This window comes from Schistocerca cancellata, chromosome 4 (assembly GCF_023864275.1).
Source record: "Schistocerca cancellata isolate TAMUIC-IGC-003103 chromosome 4, iqSchCanc2.1, whole genome shotgun sequence".
NCBI classification, from domain to species: domain Eukaryota; kingdom Metazoa; phylum Arthropoda; class Insecta; order Orthoptera; family Acrididae; genus Schistocerca; species Schistocerca cancellata.
This window is the reverse complement of record NC_064629.1, coordinates 409,864,103-409,888,817: the sequence shown is the minus strand read 5'-3', so window position 1 is coordinate 409,888,817 and position 24,715 is coordinate 409,864,103. Positions and strand designations below refer to the sequence as shown.

Sequence of the window (24,715 nt, the reverse complement as noted above, 5' to 3'; positions counted from 1 at the left end):
AGTATGATGTTGAATGTATTGGCTAGAACATCCGCTACTGTGGCCGGTACAGCAGGGTGTTTGTTACTGAGTCGGGGCTTCCTGCCTTCTGCTGTTGAGTGTGCGAAGTTGCGCAGCGACTTCGGCTGAACTGATTGGTGTGATCGCTTGGTCATCAGTTCTCCCTGCCAGGAAGATGGGGAGGCGCTCCCTGACGAGCTGTATGTGGTCGGCGTCCACAGGGCCTTCGGTCGGCGTAAAATTAGCGGCGAAAGCGTCTGCCAAGGCGTTTTCCTTCGCATTCGGATGGCTAAAGCAGTCAGCACCGACCTGTAAGGTTGGTATTTTCATCGATCGGCACAGGTAGCTTTTGATTACCTTCCAAGCGGTGCCGTCTTCGACGTTTAGTCGTGCTATTTTATCCGCCCACTCTTGTTGCCTGTGGGCATCTACAGCCGCCTTGATATGGCGCCGCATCCGGTTTAATGTTCTCTTTATCTCCAGGTTGCGTGTCCTTATCCACTCTAGGTGTAGACGGTTTTTGGACGTAATTTCGTCCACGATGTGTGGTGGGAGCTGTTGTGGGAGCCGCAGAAAGGTCTTCCGCGCGTGCGCCGTGGGCAGTGATTGTGCTGCCAGAAGCTCCTGTGGTTAAAAGCTGAATTAAATCTGCGTCGGGTCATGAATCGGAAGTTCTTGTTCCTCCGGTATTAACTTAATGACAGCCAGTGCTGGATTCCAGCGCTTATTTGCAAACCTGCATCCCTGTTGATAAGATCGTCCGCCGTACGGATATGTATCGCCTCCTTAAGCACACAGTACCAGAAAGATGACGCTGAGGATAAAACTTCAGTCTTCTTGTAAAACATGCGACGCCCTGTGTGTAGGCAATGCTCCGCTACTGCTAATTTATCAGGTTAGCGCAGGCGTGTATGGCGATGGTTTTAAACACAACGTTCTTGCGCGGATGGGCATGTCTGCCTAATATAATAAGATTTGCCTTGTTGGCATGGGATCTTATATACGCCACGTTTGCTGATGCCAAGATCGCCTTTGACCGAACACAACAAATTCTTCATTTTGCTGGTGGCCGAAAAACACTCTTGATGTCGTGTCTCTTGAGGATTCTCCCTATTCTTGAAGACATGCCCGCAAAATACGGCAAAGACACCATTGCAATGGGTACCTTTCACAGCTTCATTTGCATCGCTGCGTTGAACTTGCTTAGAACTGAATGTATGGCGTATCTGTCTATCAGAATAGTCATTCTGTTGGAACACTGTTCTTAGGCGTGTGGAGTGCATGAGTGTGGAAACATTTTCGAGGTTTTAGCCGCATTTGTTTGCTTTAATAAGTGTAAGGGCGCTGATGACTTCGCCGTCGAGCACACATAAGCTCTAAAAACACACAAAACACACACGCATGAGGCTAAGTGTACCTCGTTCCAGTCCTCTCACCAAAGAAAAATTCCTGGCAGTACTAGAAATCAAACCTGGATCCTCCACAGCAGCCAGATACGCTGATCACTGAGCTATGGAGGCGGATCTCCTATCATATGGAGTACTCAAAACATGAGATCATATACAGATCGTTAAAGCTATGATTTGTGTGTCAGGCACAGATCCCTGATCCAAAAGGGGGGGGGGGGGGAAGGAGGTAGGGTGGTGTCATGGCGCTCTGATCACCACCCCCCTGAATATTATACTAAAAGCATTTATACTTTTCATATATCCATTTGCACATATCTCAGCTAACCCGCAAAAAGTAAAGTAGCATCAAAACTTCGAGTCTCTAAAATGGCAAAGATTCTAGAAAATTACAAGCTGTGTTGAAGACTGGATACTTTCCAGTTGCGACCCCACGTGGATGACCTTGCGGTCTGACTGGCTGCAGATAACGTTCCAGCCGAATAAAGGTCCCCACAGACAAGCTAATCATGCCCCTGGTCAACAATAAATTCGACTCGGTTCGTGAGTCCACTGATATAACTGCCAAATGACAGTAAGTTGAGTGAGGCAAAACAGGTGGCAAAAGACCTTAAAAAATGGCTCTGAGCACTATGGGACTAAACATCTGTGGTCATCAGTCCCCTAGAACTTAGAACTACTTAAACCTAACTAACCTAAGGACACCACACACATCCATGCCCGAGGCAGGATTCAAACCTGCGACCGTAGCAGTCGCACGGTTCCGGACTGAGCGCCTAGAACCGCTAGGGAAAAGACCTTCCACAAAGTAAAAAAAAAAGAATGAAAAGAAAATAGATAGACAGTCTTCACCAAAAGGAGACGGAAGTGTGTGTAAGTAGCAGCATTCTCTCCATTTATACGATTATGTAGCCCTGGTCTGAAAAACATGGCCGGCCGGTGTGACCGTGCGGTTCTGGGCGCTTCAGTTTGGAACCGCGTGACCGCTACGGTCGCAGGTTCGAATCCTGCCTCGGGCATGGATGTATGTGATGCCCTTAGGTTAGTTAGTTTTAAGTAGTTCTAAGTTCTAGGGGACTGATGACCTCAGAAGTTAAGTCCCATAGTGCTCAGAGCCATTTGAACCATTTGAAAAACATGTTGTTCACAACCCTAGCGGTGAATGCCCACTCTGATTTTTTGCACATTAAAAAATTAAGACGTTGTAAAACTTTGGGAGTATTTGCTATTACAATTATTAAATCAATTGTATGTCACGCTTAAATCTTATGTCTTCGGACGAGTGCTCTTCAAATTCTGTGTAACTCTGAACTGCAGTTTTTGGGGGTTATGTTAAAGCGATGTGTTAGGCGCTGACGTAAACAAAATTATTATTATACTAAAATTTTTATTGTTAATCATATAAATCCCAGGCATCTGTGAAGTGTTGATGTCGACAGATTGCACTTGATAGACGGGGAGGAGGACCAGTAACAAACTGTGACCCACCTCCCTCTCTCCCAGAACCGTTCCCTGAATTCGTGCCTTCACTGTGTCATTACATACCTCATCTGTGATATAAAGTTAATAGCAGTTACATGTATTATTTTTTATATCACGATTTTCGTAAACGTTGGTGCAGGTTTAGATGATACAGTGGATGACTTCTTTTATTTTTTTTTTCAGATTAACATAGGAAATAAACGCTACAGATTATGAGAATCTCGTCTTTTTTTTAAAAAAGGAATAAACCTCCAAATGGCCGTATTACTGTATCTTCTTCTGGACTGACTAGATTTAGGCTTTTACGCCATTATCGAGTACTATGCTAAAAGTTCTTAGGCCATTTACACGTCATCACTGGTAAACTCAGCCCAAAGCAGGTAAACAAGAGTGGCGTATGTCTTTAAGATTTTAAGACGGTACCAGATGTGACGTGTTAAAAGTCTAGGAACTTTTAGCATTGCACTCGATAATGGCGTAAAAGCCGAACTCTTAGATAGTACAGAAGAAAAATACAGTAATATACAGTCAAATGGCGGTTTATTCTTAATACTGCATGACTGTGGCCCAGTAACATCGAAAGCTTTTTATCATACTTTCTTGTTAATTTACGTTAAATAAATGTTCGCTACAGAGAAACATTGAAGCCGAAAGGTATGTCTCGAATGGCGTATCACATTACTGCAGTTTCATGGTGTTTGCGAAGATTGTCATTCGAGACCTATTCATTGGCTGTAAGTCATAGTTCCGAAGAACCGAGACGTCGTAAATAGCAATGTCTTACAGTCAGTGTTTGTTTTCCGCGTAATGTCGTCTTGTGCCGTCCAGCGTAATAGAAATACTTCCGTGTTTGTTGTTGCAGTTTTGGGTGTCACATGACCTCAGAGCTACGTTGACGCTGTGCAGTCTTCCAGATGAGCTTCTACAGGTTATGGCTGCAGCAAAGCCCACACGTGTTCGCTTTCATTGGCTATGTGAGTACCGTTTTCTGATAGTCACATTTACCATTAATACATTAGAACAAGTCAAATTATTTTCAAATTAGCATTTAGAGCGTAAACTGATTTCCTTCCGGCCATATCCACGCGGCGCAGTCATAACTGATTTTAAACATCGTGTGGCATATATGCTGTTCCCATTAGAAAGAACAGTAATTATTCAGAGAAATGACCTGAACCAAAATTGTTATTGCTGTAGTTCAGACGTTGCCGAGAATAAACTCTTGAACACTTTTATCGTCATTATTAAAGTGTTTTTAAGTGTTAATACTTGTTCAAGTAAGAAATTTACAACCAAGTGCTTTTCACCAAGTTTAAAATAGTTCATAATACCGATAGACTGAACCTGCCGCTGGCGGACGTCAGCCTTGGCCCGTGACACAATGATTACGTGGCGTGTGAGGCAATACATGCGGAAACGGAGGTTTAACAAAACGTTGACATATATACGCGTATTTTGCTTCTCTGTTAATTTTTTTGGATTGCAGTTTGTGATGACAGTGACCTGTAGTAAAAGCTCGAGGTCTAGCTTATACACCGAGCGAGGTGGCGCAGTGGTTAGCACACTGGACTCGCATTCGGGAGGACGACGGTTCAATCCCGTCTCCGGCCATCCTGATTTAGGTTTTCCGTGATTTCCCTAAATCGCTTCAGACAAATGCCTGGATGGTTCCTTTGAAAGGGCACGGCCGACTTCCTTCCCCATCCTTCCCTCACCCGAGCTTCCGCTCCGTCTCTAATGACCTCGTTGTCGACGGGACGTTAAACACTAATCTCCTCCTCCTCCTCCGTCTAGCTTATACTAGGTGATGGTTTCGTTATGATGTGGCGAAGCCAACGTAAGTGATATCATAAAAATTACCATAATCTTTGTTATGGTGTGGATTATACTCACTGTATTTTGAGGAGTGCTTTATGTCCGGCATTTTGATACTTCATGAGTCATAGCAAAGAGGTGGTATCAGTAGGTTTATTATTTCCATGACATTTTAAATTGCATTTAACGTAATACAGTGTTTGTTATCCGCATACTGGAACTGTTTCGAGCATTGTTTCATCCCGTTTGTAAATGGAGTCCTTAACGATGGTTGTTGCAAATTGAATGTATATACGAAAAATGTTCAACATGTGGAAGATGAACATTGAAACATCTTGAAGGTAAATAAAATATCGTCCTTAAAAAATACAGTAAGTAGTTCACTTCCCGTGTATTTAAAAAGGCGTTGTGTACTGCGAGATAGCTGCTATATGGATAAGATCTACGAACTAGTTTCAGTCACTGTGATAATCTAGTAGACGTATTAACATAATCCTCTCTTAAGAGGAAAAATCGCGGACGACAGGTGCAAGAATAAAAGATAAGTTTACGCTACATTGAGCATGACGAATCTGTTGCTGTGTTGGTATTCAGCAAACAATCTGATCTTGCAGATAGAAACAGCACAACCCTAACGTGATACGTCAAGTTCTGTCTTGGAAACCATTCGGAATCAAAGCACATTCGTACAGGAACTTTTTGGCGCCATGTGACCATTTGTCACCTGGAGCTGTTGTTAGCGACACATTTGTTTTCCGCTATGAGCACGACGCCAGTACACACTCAGAATGCCCGATATCTAGGCCAGATCAGAGCATAGTTTTTTAGTCCTTTGTAAACAGAAGTGTTTCTATTTACGAGATAAAGCTCGACCGCTTTCAGTGGTAGAAACAGTCCAGTGTATAGTTGACTAGCTTAATGCTTCAATAATGAGTGTGGGCCGCCTTGATGCAAAACAATTTCTTCTCTAAAGTAGTTTCAGCGAAAATATCACCATCATCTGTGGATACTCTTTATTCTAAAAAATGCAAAATTAGAATCATTATGGAGCATTACAAAAACATCATTACATGTGTACTGTTTGGTTCCAGATGCTGTATTGTGTGGTTAGTTTTATAATACCTCTTTTACTTTTGAGTCACTATGTGATTTGTATGTTTGTTGCCATTTTCCAGCATACAGCATTTCATCTACAACGGCATGAGCTGCTGTTAGCAAATATGAAAATGTGAACTTAAACACGTCAGTGTTATACTACTGGAAGTTGCGATACTGTTGTGGACACAATTTTTAGTGGGCATTAGCTTGTAACGTAATGTCATGTACTCATATTAGTTTGTCGGCTTTTAGTTGGTCTGAACCACAGAAAAACGTAACTTAACATCCTGTCACCCCTCTTCATATGGAAGAGCAATTTTTATTATTTAGCTTAGCTGGATAGTCCTCTACAAATGGAGATGTAACCACATACTCAACCTGCTGAACAAAATAATTCCATATTTCATGTGAAAACTAGTAATTTATAAATTACAACGAAATATAGGTGAAAAGTTCAGATTCAGAATGATGCAAAATATGTACTTTACATTTCGTCGCGTTTTGTCTTCTGAAGTGCGTCCTTTCGCTGTCACAATAGTTCCTTGTACAGTGGAACTCGCTCCAGCGGACACCTGCATACAGGTATATACTGCGCAAGCCACCGTACGGTGCATGTCGGAGGATACCCTGTAGCATAACTAGTTATTTCCTTTCCTGTTCCACTAGCAGATAGGGAGCGGGGAAAAACGGCTATCTATATGCCTCCGTAGGAGCCCTAATTTCTCTTATCCAATCTTCGTGGTCCCTACACAAAACGTATGTTGGCGGCAGTAGGATCGTTCTGTAGTCAGCTTCAAATGACAGTTCTCTCAGCTTTCTCAGTAGTGTTCCGTGAAATTTCTTCTCTCCAGTGATTCCCACTTGAGCTCCCGAAGCATATCCGTAGCCCTTGGATGCTCATCGAACCTACCGGTCACAAATCTAGCAATTCGCCTCTGAACTTCTTGGACGTCTTCCTTCTATCCGACCTAGCGCGGCTCCCAAACAACCGAGCAGTACTCGAGAATAGGTCACACTAGCATCTTATATGCGGTCTGCTTTACATATTCTCCCAGATAACCAAGTCGACCATTCGCCTTTCCTACCAGTCCTCCATGCTCGTCTCGTTTCACGTCGCTTCCCAGCTTTACGCTCAGATATTTGAACGATGTGACTGTGTCAAGCAGGACACTACTAATGCTATATCCGAACAGTACGGGGTTGTTTTTCCTACTCATCCGCATTAACTTATATTTTTTCTTATATTAAGAGCCAGTTGTCATTCTTCACACCAACCACAAATTTTGTCTAGGCCATCTTGTATCAACCTACAGTCACCGATCTTAGATACCTTCCTGTACACCACAGTATCATCGGCGAACAACCGCAGATTGCTGCCCACCCTCTCTGCCAGAGCACTTACGTATATAGAAAATAGCAACGGTCCTATCACTCTTCCCTGGGGCACTCTTGAGGTTACCCCTGTCTCCGATGAACACTCGCCGTCGAGATAATCCTGGGCTGTATTACTTTGAGAAGTCTTCCAGCCAGTCGCATGCCTGGGAGTCTATTACGTACACACGTACGTTCGTTAAGTCTGCAGTGGGGTCGTGTCGAATGATTTCCGGAAATCTAGAAGTATGGAATCTGCCTCTTGCCCTTCATCCATAGTTTGCAATATATCATGTAAGAAAACGGCAAGCAGAGTTTCCTTTGAGCGAGGCTTTCTAAAACTATGCTGATTTGTGGACATGAGCTTTCAGGTCTCTAGGAAATTTATTATATTCGAACTCAAAATATGCTCTAGAATTCTGCAGCAAACCGATGTTAAGGATATTGGTCTGAAATCTTGCGGGTCCGTTCTTTTGCCCTTCTTAAATGCTGGAGCCACTTGCGCTCTCTTCCAGTCGCTTAGCATTTTGTGTATCAATGCTAACTAAGGGGCCAATCACGTAGAGTACTCTCTGTAAAACGGAACTGGGATTCCATCCAGACCTAGTGACTTATTTGTTTTCAATCCTCTGTTGCTTCTCTACGCCAGGGATGCTTATTACTGTGTCATCAAAATGGGAGTCTGTCCGATGGTCAAACGACGGTGCGTTTGTACGATTCTCCTGCGTGAACGAGTTCAACGTGGAATTTAAAACTTCGGTTTTCATTTTGATATCTTCTGCTGCCAAACCGCACTGATAAACGAGTGACTGGATGGAAGCCTTAGACCCGCTTAGCGATTTTACATAGGACAAGAATTTTTTCGGTTTCTCCTCCAGATCTATAGCCGTGGTATGATATTGGTAGCTGTTTTATGCTTCGCGCATAGATCTTTCCAGAGACGCACGAATTTTTGCTAATCTTCGTCCGTCGTCGTTTTCGGGTGCTATTTTGAACCGAGAGTGCAACAACTTTTAGTTCATCATTTTCCGAACTTCGTTATTAAACCACGGTTGGTCTTTTCCGTCCTTAATCCACATACTAGCCACATACTTGTCCAGAGTAGGATTTACAATATGATTAAACTATGCCCATAATTTATGTCCACCATTCTGGAACTGGATCATTGCAGTTCATTGTCTAAGTGAGATTCTAACAAGTGCTTATCTGCTCTTTATAGCAGAAATACTAGCCTACCGCTATTCACTGACTTAACTTTTGTAACCATAGCCGCTATGATATCGTGATCACTAATCCCAGTCTCTAGGCCTATACTGACACCATCGATAAGGTCCGACCTGTTTGTAGCTACAAGACCCAGGATACGTCCATTGCATGTGGGCTGCCGAACTAGTTGCTCAAGACAATTTTCGGAAAACGTGTTCAGATGTACTTCAAAAGATTGTTTGTATGTACACGCTGCAGTGAATCCATACACGTCCCACTCTATGCTCGGTAGGTTAGTCACCACCAATTAGTATTGGATGATCTGGGTATTTATGCACAACTGACCATAGACTTCTTTTGAATGACTCTGTAACTGTCACAGCGGAGTCGGGTGGTCGGTAATGGTTCAAATGGCGCTGAGCACTATGGGACTTAACATCTGAGGTCATCAGTCCCCTAGAACTTAGAACTACTTAAACTTAACTAACCTAAGGATATCGCACACTTCCATGCCCGAGGCAGGATTCGAACCTGCGGCCGTAGCAGCAGCGCGGTTCCGGACTGAAGCGCCTAGAACCGCTCATCCATAGCGCCCGGCATGGTCGGTAAAAACATCCAACAACGAACCTGGATTCACGTAGACCTGTTATGCGCAACCAGATAACTTCAGTAGCACACTCAATTTCAATCTCAGTAGAGAAACTATTTTTGTCGACTGCAATGAACACGCCTCCTACAGCGTCTAATACGTCTTTTCGATAAACATTCCAAGACTCGCTAGATATCTCAGAGCTTTCTACTTCTGGTTATAGCCAGCTCTGTCCCAAGAATAATTTGAGATTGAGAACTTTCCCGGAGGGCAGTAAATTCGAGAACTTAGTTACGAATACTTCTACAATTTACTGATAGAATTCTTACAGTCGAACTGTCTTTACTCTGAACGCAGTCTGATTTTCTTATATGCGTATGGAGTGGCGAGTTTTTATGAGAATACCTCAAACTCACGCTTAAACTAAAAAGAAACCATGTGTACTCCACAAGTACACCAGAGTAGCTGCTTCCTTTGTGTAGTGCACCGCTGACCTATCAAGGAGTCCTACAAACTCCCACCTGATAACGCAGGTCCAGAAATATGCAGCCAATACCATCACAGAGACGACAGAGACTCTGGGTGAGTCCCTCCACTCGGCTCCAAACGAAAGGTTCCCGATCAACTTTGTGAACGATGATGCAAATTGCGAGCTCTGCTAGCACATCGCGTGCGAGACCAGCACTCTTCACACCTCCGCTAGTCGGCTGTAAGAACTGAGGATGGCCTCTGAACTTATGCAACAGGTATCGTTGGTGACGACGTGAGCCACAGCTTGCAGACTACTGCACCCTATACGCTCGATAGCCGCTGTCAAGGCCGCCTCCTCATCTCGGATGAGCCCACATTTCCCCATCCATCCATCCACCCACTCTCCCCCTCCCCCCCTCGGCACACTTACCGAGTGCACATTGGCTTTCAGGTTAGCTCACAACCCAATGCCCCCCAGAACTTTTATCCACAACACAACTGCAGCGTAACACTGACGTAAGTTCATATATCCTCATAAGTCCCTCATACTGCTCCAGATGACATGTCGGTGCCAAAAAACGGCAACAAAAGTGACTCAGCCCAAAAGCAAAAGAGGTATTATAAAACTATTCACACAATAGAATCAAATAGTACACATGTAATGATGTTTTGTAACGATGCTAATTTTGCATGTTTTAGAAAGTAGAGTACATACTGATGATGGCGATATTTTTGTTGAAACTAATTTGGAGAAGAAATTAAACACAAGTTTTCTCCATTAAGGCAGACCCAACATCCCATACTGTTTTTTTACGCAAACAAAGACCAACAAAAGAGTTTCCAAGTTACAATGATTGTTAATCATTCAAGAACGAGACGCTTCATGTGGACAACTAACGAAAGTGTTTTCACCGCGAGACAAAACAAAAGTTTGAGGCTGTTCAGTAGTATCGACGTGAAGTTACACAATGCAACGGAGCCAATCAAAGCTACATTTCATTCATTTGGTTATTCATTTTCTGATCATGGATTTTGAATAATGTAATAGGTGAAAAATAAATTATTCAATCATTCCCTTCCTATTTATGTCAATTTTTGTTTTGTTTCTGGACTTACTGTTAATAAAATGAAATAATAATATGCAAAATAAAGTTACAGCTACAATAGGACGAGCAATAACGTAGTGACGCATATGAGAGACGTAACTGAAAACTAATTACGTAGCAAAAAACTATCAGCCCTCAGATATAGATGAGTAGCTTTTTTATTGAGCATTGCAGGATGTCCCTCTCCAAAATGGAGATGTAACCATGTACAGCCGTCTTGTTCGGTTAAAGTAATTCTATACTTCATGTGAAAAGTAGTAATTTATCATTTAAAACGAAGTACCAATGAAACGTCCGAATTCGGGAGGACAGAAAATGTTTTCTTTGTATAGCTTCGCATCTAGTCTCGTGTAGTGCGGCCGTTCGCTGTCACGTTATTACCGTGTACAGCGGACCTCGCGCGGGCGTGGACGGTTCCGGATCACGGAAGGCCATACACTGCGGCTGTCGCTGGCGTTGAAGCGTTGATGCAAATATTTCGAGGAATTATGTTCTGTTAGAACCTAAATATTAAAACGGCTAAAGGTTCGTCGTCATGACCTCCGCTGCATACCTGCAGCAGTAATAAGTAACGCGAAGCCTGTTGGCTTAGATTTTTAAACTCCTCGTATAAACATCTACGGCTAACGGAAAAGCCACATACATCAACGTAGTGTCAGTGACTTGGTTGTACCTTCTGTGCATATTTACAAGCGCTTGTTGTTATGTGTGACATATCGAAGCTACTCTTAACAATAGCGTGAAAATTTGTGCCAGACCGGGTTTAGAAAAAGATCTCATTCTTATCAGAAGTAGTCGTCTTAACCATTAGGCATTCGAAGTGCGCCTTTATACTAGACACAAATTTTCATTTTCACTTATGGTTTTACCTGTTTGCAACACTACAATAAGAGTCCTCCCACAGGTTAGATGGGATGCCACAGCTGGGAGAACAGATCTAGTGGAGGACCATGACTTATCCTGCCATAGAGATGCATGAAATAAAATGAACGGAATCACAGCTGATGAAATGTTAATATACTCATTACATTCCAGGTTCATGGTCATTGGTTCCATTCATTTTTATGTACACTGATGGCTCTCTGGGTGACCGTGGAGTCCGGTGTGCCTTCGTCATTGGCACCGAAGTTGATAGGTATCGGCTTCCGGGAAACGCCTCAGTATTTACAGCAGAGCTCTTCGTCCCGTATCACAGGCTTTCCCGTTGCATCACCTGCTTACACTCTGTGTCCTTCAAAGCCTCTGTATGCTGTACACCGTCCATGCCTCAGCGCAACGTGTCCGGGAAAGCTGTCAGTTTCTCACTCTTGATGGATCGACTGTGATGTTCATGTGGGTTCCTGGGCATGCCGGTCCGACAGGAAACGAGTCCACTGACGCTGCTGCCAAGGCTGCAGCCCTCGTATCTCAGTCCGCTAGTTCTTATATTCCGTCCGATGATACCTGCGTTGCCGTCTGTCAGAAGATCGTGTCACTTCGGCATCGCCTCTCGCCCTCTCTTCATGGGAACAAACTCCGGTTTGTTAAGCCTCTCCCATCGGCCTGAACCACCTCATTTTAGCTAGGTTGCTCATGGGGCACAGTCTTTTTAGCCATCGCCATTTGTTAAGTTGCGACCCCCCACAGTTTGTACTCATTGCGCTCAACCTTTGATGGTCCTCCATTTCCTAACGGAATGCCTTTTTTTTTTTAATCACTTACGTTCTCGTTTGCGTTGGCCGTCTGAGTTACCGGCCGTTTTAACGAACGACGCGCGGGCTGTACACCGCGTTTTACTTGTTATCCGTCGTAGCAATATGGCGAAGGCTATTTAATTTTTAGTTCATGATCTCCGTTTCTCTATGACGTATTTTATAGATCATTCCTCACGTCCCTGTTTTTAGCGGTCATCTCTTCCGTCATTGGGGATTCACTCATCTCTTCGTCTTCTACAGTTCCGACGTGGGCGCGTATGACCCTCGTTGTTTTTGCGCCCTAAAACAAAACAAAACAACCACAAACCATTCGTTTCAGTTAAGTTATTAACAACTGGAAAGACGCCGTACAAAGAATGGGGTGGCTGGAGCTGTATGGACTGTGTATTCGGAGGGTGTACGTTATGTGATCAAAAGTATCCGGACACCTCAAAAAACATAAGTTTTTCATATTAGGTGCATTGTGCTGAAACCTATTGCCAGGTACTCCATATCAGCGACCTCAGTAGTCATCAGACATCGTGAGAAAGCAGAATCGAGCGCTCCGCGGAACTCACGGACTTCGAACGAGGTCAGGTGATTGGGTGTCACTTGTCATACGTCTGTACGTGAGATTTCCACATTCCTAAACATCCCTAGGTCCACTGTTTACGATGTGATAGTGAGGTGGAAACGTGAAGGAACACGTACAGCACAAAAGTGTACAGGCCGACCCAGTCTGTTGACTAACAGAGACTGCCGACAGTTGAAGAGGGTCGTAATGTGTAATAGGCAGCCATCTATCCAGACCATCAAACAGGAATTCGAAACTGCATCATGATCTACTGCAAGTACTAAGACAGTTGGGCGGGAGGTGATAAAACTTGGATTTCATGGTCGAGCGGCTGCTCATAAGCCACACATCATGTCGGTAAATGCCAAACGATGCCCCGCTTGGTGTAAGGAGCGTAAACATTGGACCATTGAAGAGTGGAAAAAACGTTGTGTGGAGTGACAAATCACGGTACACAATGTGGCGATCCACTGGCAGGGTGTGGGTATGGCGAATGCCCGGTGAATGTCATATGCCAGCGTGTGTAGTGCCAACAGTAAAATTCGGAGGCGACGGTGTTACGTTGTGGTCTTGTTTTTCATGGAGGGGGCTTGCACCCCTTGTCGTTTTGCGTGGCATTATCACAGCTCAGGCCTACATTGATGTCTTAAGCACCTTCTTGCTTCCCACTGTTGAAGAGCAATTCGGGGATGGCGACTGCATCTTTCAACACTATAGAGCACCTGTTCTAATACACCACCTGTGGCGGAGTGATTACTCGACAATAACATCCCTGTAATGGACTGGCCTGCACATAATCCTGACCTGACTCCTACAGAACGCCTTTGGGACGTTTTGGAACGCCTTCGTGCCAGGCCTCACCGAGTGACATAGATACCTCTCCTCAGTGCAGCACTCTGTGAAAAATGGGCTGCCACTCCCGAAGAAACCTTCCAACACCTGATTGAACGTATGCCTACGAGAGTAGAAGCTGTCATCAAGGTTAAGGGTGGGCCAACACCGTATTGAATTTCAGCATTACCGATGGAGGGCTCCACATACTTGTAAGTCATTTTCAGGCAGGTGTCCGGATACTTTTGATCGCATAGTGTAGATAGCTTAAGTGGCGTCAGAGGCGGTTTATCGATGTTGCTAGATTCAGCCTTATACGCCATTCTGAAGTGATTTTGTGGTTCTGCAATGGAAAACTGTACCGTCGATGTTGAAATGTCATAGTTTTTAAATTTGTTTCTTTTTTTAATTTGTTTTCTCTAACAAATGTTTGTGGGAAACACGCCCTGGCGCTCCTCGTGATAAGATTCTTCGGAGGTCAGCTCGCAACCATCGTTTGTGACCCCGAGGATTCCTTCGCACTAAAAAGGGTTTCTCTTCACCTTGACCTGCCCCCTGCGCTCTTCCCCCAAGTAAGCTATCTTTGAAAATTTTTCGATCCGCCAGAGTGCAACATGCCACCCGCACTGTCCGCGTTACAGGGCTTCTGCGACGTTGTAAACCGCCACCTCCTCGCTCCCCTCTATCTCAGGGAAGTTTACATCCTCCCCTGCAGCACACAACTATTTTCCAGCCGCTCTTTAGCCGATATCGGCTTCTGAGGAACCCATTTTCCACGTCGCCTTTTCTCTCAGTGCTCAACTCTCTGACATGCCCTACTACAGAAATTTAGTACGTGGTGCTAGCCACTATCAGCCAATGAAATGATTAATAATCGGACTGTGCATCGTAAGTAGTGATCGAATGCAAATATAAATCGAAAAGAATTTACCGAATATTAAATGCATGGTGGCAAAATCTTTCCGCCTTATACTTCATTTTAACTTGGGCAAACCATTCATGTAAAGCATCAGTATGTCGAAGATTGGGTGAAATACTTAAAATGAACATAGACTACCGCAATTTTTCTGAACGATTAATTTCTGATTTTATATCCTGTACTGCATCAAAAAGATTTAACAGAACGATGTTACATATTGGTGTTCTGCCAAGAAGGGGTTATTCATACTTTTCATGGCTAATCTCGAATTACGTCTGTTTCAGGTTGGATCTGGTCTGGTACTGCTGGAGACAAGTGTGAAGCTGGGAGTTGACACGGACAGTGTCTGGTCCCCAGTTGGGATCCTGGGCCACCCAACATGGTTTCCAATAAACAATCCCACAAGTTAGTTTTTCATGTCTGTTTTGTTTTTTATCTCAACTTTGTCACACATTCATAAAACATGACACAAGTTTAATAATAATAATAATAATAATAATAATAATAATAATAATACCCGGAATTAAATACTTATGCTATACCAGTATTGACCTACTCATTTGGAGTAGTGAAATGGAGTGACACAGACCCAGAAGCACTCAATACACTTACACGATCACAATGCCACAAATATAGAATACATCACATACATTCAGCAACAGAAAGATTCACATTAAGCAGGAAGGAAGGTGGAAGGGGATTTATCGACATAAAAAACCTGCATTATGGATAGGTAGACAATTTAAGAAAATTCTTTATAGAACGAGCAGAAACTAGCAAATTACACAGAGCAATCACTCGTATAAATACATCGACTACACCATTGCAATTTCATAACCACTTCTACAACCCTTTAGATCACATAACATCAACAGATACAAAGAAAGTAAATTGGAAAAAGAAAACACTACATGGCAAGCACCCGTATCATCTAACACAGCCACACATCAATCAAGACGCATCCAACACATGGCTGAGAAAAGGCAATATATACAGGGAGACGGAAGGATTCATGATTGCAATACAGGATCAAGCATTAAACACCAGATATTACAGCAAGCATATTATTGAAGATCCCAATACCCCAACAGATAAATGCAGACTTTGCAAACAAGTAGAAACAGTAGATCACATCACAAGCGGATGTACAATACTAGCAAATACAGAATACCCCAGAAGACATGACAATGTAGCAAAAATAATACATCAAAAACTTGCCATACAACATAAACTGCCGGCAGGAGTGGCCGTGCGGTTCTAGGCGCTACAGTCTGGAACGGGGCGACCGCTACGGTCGCAGGTTCGAATCCTGCCTCGGGCATGGATGTGTGTGATGTCCTTAAGTTAGTTAGGTTTAAGTAGTTCTAAGTTCTAGGCGACTGATGACCACAGTAGTTACATCCCATAGTGCTCAGGGCCATTTTTTGAACATAAACTAACAAAACAACTCGTTTCCACATACAAGTATGCACCACAAAATGTACTGGAGAATGATGAATACATATTATACTGGAACAGAACCATTAAAACAGATAAAACAACACCACATAACAAACCTGACATCATACTCACCAATAAAAAGAAGAAATTAACACAACTAATCGAAATATCCGTACCCAATACAACAAATATACAGACGAAAAGAGGAGAAAAAATTGAAAAATGCATCCAACTGGCTGAGGAAGTCAAGGACATGTGGCGTCAGGATAAAGTTGACATTATACCAATTATACCAATTATACTATCAACTACAAGAGTCATACCACACAATATCCACCAGTACATCAACGCAATACAGCTACATCCAAACATATGTATACAACTATAGAAATCTGTAATTATTGATACATGTTTAATTACCCAAAAGTTCCTAAATGCAATGTAACATATACCGTACAGTTAAAAGGAAGTCACGCTTGATCAAGGTCCGCGTCACTTTCCATTTTTAACCAGACATAACGTCTGAGAAAGGAAAGAAATAACACGATGATGATGATGATGATGATGATGATGATGATGACGTGTGGTGTTTATCACACCATTTGGCACAAGTCATCTGTTTCTCATCACAGAAAGTTCCAAAAATCACCACAGCTACTCTGAAGGTGTTTCCATCACATGTCTTCTAGTTACATACTGATTTCCCCTATATGATCCTAAAGTTTATGTACTGCGGTCTTTTTTCTGTTCCAAGTGGAAGACGTTAAAGCAGTCCTGTTGGTGCCATGCGTTCTTTCTACACGACCATTATAAACTTTAATATTTATGGAAGAGCTCCTTTCTTGGCGAATTACTTTTGTGGTTCTGAAAGTTATTCGAGTTTTTCTTTCTTTCAGTTTCTGTTCTTCTCTATGTAACCCATTGGGTATAATCCAATTCCCAGATACTTCGTTATTGGCACATTTTAGTGCCCCATATCCGGAATATAGCTGGTTTGTATTGTCGTTGGCACATTACTATCTTCCTTTTGAAAGAGATTTGCAAGCCTTGCTGTTTCGAAATCTTATGTCAGTATGACTCTACAACCACGCTGTTGTTCTTAGTTCCAACCCGCAAAGGTTTAAACACGTTCTGAATTTTTATTTCCTTAAACCACTCTTGTATTTCTTATACACTCATTTGGATTACTGTTTTGATTTCAATGGTTTTAGAGAAACATTCTTAGAATTTTATTTCAATCAAGAGTGCTCTTATAAATCCATAATAGTTTTTACTCAACTCGAAGTTTTTACCATTGTGTTATGAATAACCTAGCGATCAATGCAATCATACGCCTTTTTTAAAAACCTAAAAAAGAAGAGGCACCAATGTTAGCACTGAATAGGGGATCATGGAGGAACTGTATAAGGGGAGCTATGCTCCAGACTGAACGCTGAAAGGCATAATCAGTCTTAAATGATGATGATGATGATGATGATGATGATGATGATGATGATGATAAAAAAGCCTAACAACCATGTTCTCTGATTTCGTGTTTCCTCTGCAGTCGGCCAATTTCATGGACTCATCCTTGATATTCTACCGCTTTATTTCCGAGCTGTTGGTTTAGTCGTTTTAATACGTAGACTGAAGAACTGTTGTACTGTGGTTTATGAGATTCCACGATAGCTTCTCACTACTGTAGTATTTCCCATCTTATGCAAAGGACGAGTCTAGGCTTATTTTCAGTCGTCCTGTGGTTCTTCTTTCTCCCACATGTTTGCCACAGTTTCACGTAAAACATTGATCACTTCTTCTGGCGCAGATTTCCATACTTCTGGTATTGAGTAGTCCTATCCAGTAGCCTCGTTGCTTTTTAGTCTATGGCTAACGTTTGAAGTCATCGTATTCCCCAGGGATGAGATGGTCCATTTTGATCTCTTGGTATAATAGTTCTAACGTGGTTAGTTCTTTTTTTGCAATTTGGAAATTTCGTAAAATATTCGGCAAGGATTTCTGTTACCTTAGATAGCGATGCTAAGATTCATCAGCCCGCATCTCGTGGTCGTGCGGTAGCGTTCTCGCTTCCGACGCCCGGGTTCCCGGGTTCGATTCCTGGCGGGGTCAGGGATTTTCTCTGCCTCGTGATGGCTGGGTGTTGTGTGCTGTCCTTAGGTTAGTTAGGTTTAAGTAGTTCTAAGTTCTAGGGGACTGATGACCATAGATGTTAAGTCCCATAGTGCTCAGAGCCATTTGAATTTAAGATTCATCTTTCCTTTGAAAACAAAAAGATGGAGGTTTGTATCCTTATCACATCTTCAAAATCTCTGCGATATTCGCTGGACCCTTTCCGGAGATAGGTTTGTTCTATCTCATTAAGTAGGTGTTTCCATCCTTCGGCTTTTCATTGAGTTTGCTTTGGCGTTTATTGTGACTGGATTTGATATACCGGTATGTCACATCCTTCTTCTTTCTTTGAGGTGCGGTATTTTCTCCAAGTAGTTCATCCTTCACGGTCCATTCTGTTATTCTATCAAACCTGATTCCCCCTCTTTTTGATTTCGACTGTTTTTGCAACCCGTGCAAACTACGTTTCTGTATTTTTGAAGCCTTTCTCCACTGGTAAATCTATGAATTAATTGTCTTGTTCCCTTTAGTTTCTTGGTGTCGAGCAGGTGCACAGCTTTTATTCTCTTTCTGTTAAGAGGTACTGGTCTGAACTTCGTAACTGAAACACAGTAATCAGAGACTATATTTGGCTTTTTTTTACTTTCACTCTGCAGCGGAGTGTGTGCTGATATGAAACTTCCTGACAGATTAAAACTGTGTGCCGGACGGAGACTCGAACTCGGGACCTTTGCCTTTCGCGGGCAAGTGCTCTACCAAGTACCACTCACGCCCCGTCCTCACAGCTTTACTTCCGCCAGTACCTCGTCTCCTACTTTCCAAACTTCACAGAAGTCTCCTGCGAACCTGCAGAACTAGCACTCCTGGAAGAAAGGATATTGCGGAGACATGGCTTAGCCACAGCCTCAGGGATGTTTCCAGAATGTTTCAGCTTTGCTCGGTCCTTCTCGGAAGCACCCGGTGCAGCGCGACATTTCATTTATTACTGCGGTGTGGCATTTTTCGGTCAGCCCTTCATTTCGGGAGAATCGTGGTGTCACTACTGTTTACCCTACGCTATTTACTCGTGGTATGAAGGACTTTCAGAAGTCCAGCTGCTGTTTACCCCTGTGAGGGGAGCCCCTGCTCAGAGTGGATGGTATCAGGGCGGACGCTATGCAAATGAAACACACATGGGTCCAGAATACTGGCTGTTCTTCTACAGCCGTCTCTTTGAATAGATCCTTCTAGTGCTGCTTCTTCTGCCCCTTTGGCCTTCTCTTCCATTGCTACCCCGTGGGAGGAGGGTCAGGCTCGTCGTCTAGGGGCGAAACCTTTCCCCTGTAATCTAGTTTGCACCAGGAGTGATGGGGATGCTTTCACCAATACCCCCCCCCCACTTCGCCCACCCCTCCCACTCATCGCCCGCCCCCCTCCCCCCTCCCACTCATCGCCCGCCCCCCTCCCCCCTCCCACTCATCGCCCGCCCCCCTCCCCCCTCCCACTCATCGCCCGCCCCCCTCCCCCCTCCCACTCATCGCCCGCCCCCCTCCCCCCTCCCCCCTCCCCCCTCCCCCCTCCCAGTCATCGCCTGTCCCCCCCCCCCCACGTCCTGTTGTGGAGTCCAGCCATTGCCATTGACATCTGTGATGCCATCAAGCTTTGCAACACCTTAAGAGGCACCGATCCGCTGCCAATCTTATTACCTTTAAACGCCTTCTCGTCAAAGCCCATTACTTAATCAGATGGAGCAAATGGGTGTGTTATTGGCCAATTAGTCTCACAAACGTTGCAAGTTGCTTGGATGGATGGTAGCCGTCGGCTCAATTGGGTCCTCAAATATCTGGATCTACTGTCCCCTTAGCTTCCGAGAGGGACAGTCTCCGATTGATCATTTACCTGGATTGGAATCTGCAGTTCGACAGGCTTTTTCCCAGTGCCGCCATTTGGCTGCAGTATTTTCCGATCTTCGCCAGGCCTATTATACAGCTTGGCGCCATTATATCTTTCTTACACTTCATGAGTGGGGCCTTCGGGGCCCACTGCCAATTTTTATACACCAGTTCCTGCTCCATCGGTCGTTCAGGGTTCGGGTTGGTACTGTTTATAGTTCTTCATGGACCCAGGAGAATGGCATCCCACAGGGTTCTGTATTGAGTGTACTTCTTTTCCTCGTTGCTATAGGTGGACTTGTGGCCTCCGTCAGTCCTTCTGTCATCCCTGTTCTGTAAGTGGATGATGCATTTGGGTTAGTTTCTCTTCGATGACATCTGCAGAGCGGCAGCTCCAGGGTGCTATGTGGCGTGCTTCTGCATTGACCCTCTCACAAGAGTTTCAATTCTCCCGTTTAAAATCACGGGTGGTCCACTTCTGTCGCCGTACTGTGGTCCACCCCAATCCGGAGCTCTACCTCGATGTACAGTGATTACCTGTGGTCCCACAGTTAAGTTTTCTGGGTTTTTCTTTTCGACAACAATCGCACTTGGCTGCTTCATATCAGACTTCTGAAGATAGGACGTTTCTGTAAACTCAGTGTCCTTGACTTCCTTGCCCACTCCTCTTGGGGTGCAGATCGTTCCACTCTTTTCCATCTTTATTGGGCTTTAGTGCTGTCTCGCTTGGACTATGGTTGTCAAGTTTATAGTTCAGCTGCTCCTTCCACACTGCACCTCCTAGATCCGGTCCACCATCATGGTATCCATTTGGCCACTGGTGCCTTCCCTACTAGCCCTGTTGATAGTCTCCTGGTTGGAGCTGGGATTCCGCCCCCCCCCCCCTTTCTGTTCGGTGGTCCCAGCTTCTGGTTTCTTATGCAATCGCTGTCCATTCCTCTACCACTCATACTTCCTATTCTATCCTGTTCCCAGACCAAGGATGTCGCCCAACTGATTCCCGTCCTCGGGCGGGTTTACTGGTTGGGCTCCGCCTTGCGTCTGTTCGCCGTGATTTTCAGCTTCCTTCTGTGTCCTGTTTCCCACGTTCCCCTCCCAGCACCCCTACTTGGTTAGTTCCTCGGCCCCGGATTCAGCTGGGTCTCCACCGAGGTCCAAAGGACTCCATTCTCCTGTTGTTTTTTCCGCTGAATTTTATGGGGTTTTCGGGATGCTGTTGTTTTTCACACCAATGGCTCCAAATCTGCTGATCGTGTGGGATACGTCTTTACATCCTCTGGCATGGAAGATCATCTCCTGCTAAGTGCATGTGAGTTGTTTACTGCAGAACTGATGGCAGTTTCCCAGGCCCTTACCACTATTAAACGGTCCCAAATCAACCGCATTTTGTTATGTATGGACTCAATGAGTGGTCTTCACGCTGTTGACCGGTATTTTTCCCGCCATCCCTTGGTCTCTGCCATCCATGACCATCTCGCTGATCTTCACCATGCTGCTTGTTCCGTTGACTTCCTTTGGGTGCCCGGCCATATGGGTATCCCAGGTAATGAGCTTGCTCAGGGAGCAGTCACTTACCCCCCCTTCTGTGTAACCCCTCCTGCAGCGGACTTAACGGCTTCATATCAAATCCCACTTCGCACAATCATGGACCAACACTTGGGAGGCTACCTCCCTGTCCCTTCGTGCAATTATGGTGACACCTGTCCCATGGCGTTCTTCCTTCTGCCTCTCCTGAAAGGACTCAACCACACTGTGTCGTCTCCACATCGACCATACCAGGCTGACCCATGGTTTTCTTGCACATAATGAGGCACCCCCACTTTGTGGTTCTGGAGCCTTCCAGTCAGTAGCCCACATTTTGGTGGAATGCCCTAGTCTTTTGGCTCTGTATACTAAGTGCAGACTTCTCCACACTTTACCTTTAATATTGGCAGATGATTCCCGCATAGTTGAATTGGTTCTCCGTTTCCTCCGTGAAAGTGGTTTTTATTTTCAGTTCTAAGGTTTTTAATCTCCCTCTGGAGTAAGGGCAGGGTGGTGAGGGTTGGGGTGTCTCCCACTGTCAACTGTGTTTTGAGATTCCTGACTCCCCTCCCTCGCCAAGATCCTCTTTTCTTTCCCTTTTACTCTGTTTTTATCGCTTTTTAGATTTGGTTAGTCTCCTTTTACGATACGCACTTTTACATTCTAGCAGTTGAACGCTTTTGGATAGTAGGTGATCTTGCCTGTACTGCGTCAGAGGTGGGATATTTCCTACCTCAAGCATAGCCTTGTGGTTGCCCACTTGCTGACTTCCCTCCTTTTGGTTTCACCATTGACAACACAACTGCACTTCTACGTTTTTTAACCTCTTATCTTTTATCATTATGACTGTTCTGAGACGTAAATCCGTCCGAACGGACCACCTTTTACACAAGGGACTGATGACCTTCCTATTTGGTCCCTTAAACCCCAATCAACCAACCAACCGTTTCTACAGGTGTTAAAAAAAAAAAAAAAAAAAAAAAAACTGTCTTCACGTAACCTCAGAGGGAAAAGTTCAGAGGTATGAGACCCGGTGATCGAGCCAGCCATGGAACAGGATCTCCCCTTCCAATCTAACGATGAGGGTAAGTGTTCAGGTGCTCGTGGACATTAACATCGAAGTGGGCTGGTGCACCATCGTTTTGAAACCATATTCTTTCACAGACAAGGGGTACACTTTCCAAGAACTGTAGCAGCACATCTCGCAGGAAAACCAGGTAATGTGGACAAGTCGAACAGGAAGGCAGAAAATAAGGTTCTGTTAAGTAATGTTGGACACTGCCCATCCATATGTAGATAGAGAATCGCTGCTGGTGGCCATCGCTGTAGGTGGTGTGGGGATTATCCTCATTCCAGACATGGCTGTTGCGGCTGTCGAAAACACCATCATGGGTGACTGAGGCCTCATCCATGAACAATAAAAACTGTACGAAGTTCGGCACTACAGCACTGATAGATAATCCATTGGCAGAAATGAATGTGGGGCTCAGAATCCGTTGGTCCCAGTGCTTGCGTACATTATTTGTGGTAGGGTAGTAATACCAGTTTCACCAGTACTCTCGACAATATATCCTTTGAAGTGTGCATTTAATGGGGAAGCTGATGGCTGCTTATAGCTGGGTGGTCGATCTCATGGTCCAACACCATCTCATCAGTCTGATGTTCAGACAGGTCTTTGGCAAGAACCTTGATTTGCTCTCAGTGAACGACTCTGTTTCTCATGAGTTGGTATCCAGAGAGATAAACTTCTTCCAGTTAGGATGACGCCTGTTGGCAAAGCATTCTCTGTACATTTATACTGCTTCATGGGCACTATATCCTGCTACACTGTATATTAAATGCATATCCGCCAACTCTCTTGAAGTGTAATGTTCCATCTTTGACTGGGCATTGTGCACTGTACACAGCAACACACCACACCATGGACATATCACAAGTGGTCTGTTGCAATGAAAAACTGACACCAGGGATAGTAGTATGTGTGTGGCATAGGCTAATGCGCCAGTATGACGCATGTGGTCGTCACATTTTTTTGTGAATGGTGTGGGCACGAGGCTGACTCCCTTAAAGAGATTTTCCTTGTTGGGTGAAGGGTACTTCTTAATTATTCACTCATTTCACTTCGAGAAGAAACTGGGACACACAAAATGGGTCCTTAGTACTCCGGGGGGGGGGGGGGGTACCATTATTTCCATGAAGGTATGAAACATAAAGTGCTAAATCAGTGGAAGGTTGGTCCAAGATTAGACCATACTCTCGATGTTCTTCTTCCAATGTGAGAATGGAGTCATGGAGGGTGCCAGAACACAAAGGTCCATGGCACGTTATACATACGCTTGTATTGTGGATGTATCGTTCTGTCAAGGCATAGTTGGCGTACTGCATCTCATAACATGTCGATCTTGGTGAATAACTTGGTGGTGTAGTGTGTTACCTTGTCCTTTAAGTATCGTTCCCGAAGTGCCTCGTGAATTTCTCGTGTTCTGGTCCAATAAGGCACCCCAGCGTCCACTTCATGCTCCGGTTTTGGATTGTCTGTAGGGACTTACTGTTGGAATCAAAAGTGATGCCCCACACTGAGCATCTGTATAGAAGTTTTCCTGCACTTCGGATTTGTGGTGTTGAAATTTCGTCTTGGCATTAAGATCCTTACTGACGAAAAAGGGGATTTAGGTATGAGCCATGTTCTTCACGGCTGTCTTCTGCTCTTGCAAGTAAAGCATAAACATCAGTGACGTATCCAAAATACTCTTAAGTGTTTCCTAGACAGCGACTCTGAATGGGTTGTCTCAAAACCTGCAGTGGGAAGTGTAGGTGTGGTCGTCTCTTCTGTGTGAACACTGCCACCGTCTTGCTGAGGTTGATGGTAATTTTATTCGCGAATGCCCATGTCTCCATGAAATCAATTTGTCCTCATGCCCTGGTGAGCAATTCATCAATGTTTCGCCCCAACATAGAAAAAGCGGTGTCACCTGCGTGAAGGCTGCAGGCTATATGTGGATTCGTTGGGAGGTCATTGATGTATAGGTTGAAAAGCAGGGGCAAAATACCAGTACGGTGAAGAATGTCTTCAACCAGAGTTTTCAATGCAGATCTCTTACCATCAACAGTGACGTAGAAAGTTCTTCCGTGTGGAAAGGTGTCCACCAGCTTAATGTAGCAGTCTGAGAGAGATGTTTGGTGACAGTTTGGCCATCCAGTTAGGCTGTGCTATTTGCCTTTCCGAAGTCAAA

The 24,715-nt window shown here is 44.3% G+C and overlaps 1 protein-coding gene across 1 annotated transcript in view; it reads left to right on the top strand.

The window, feature by feature from the left end:
* LOC126183638 (uncharacterized) overlaps window positions 1–24,715 on the top strand; it is a 150,905-nt gene that overhangs the window by 40,346 nt on the left and 85,844 nt on the right. Inside the window, exons 2-3 of the mRNA XM_049925778.1 lie at window positions 3,751–3,862; window positions 14,826–14,946. Of these exons, the coding sequence (XP_049781735.1) occupies window positions 3,803–3,862; window positions 14,826–14,946 (181 nt within the window). The 5' untranslated portion in view covers window positions 3,751–3,802. The remainder of the gene's footprint in view (window positions 1–3,750; window positions 3,863–14,825; window positions 14,947–24,715) is intronic.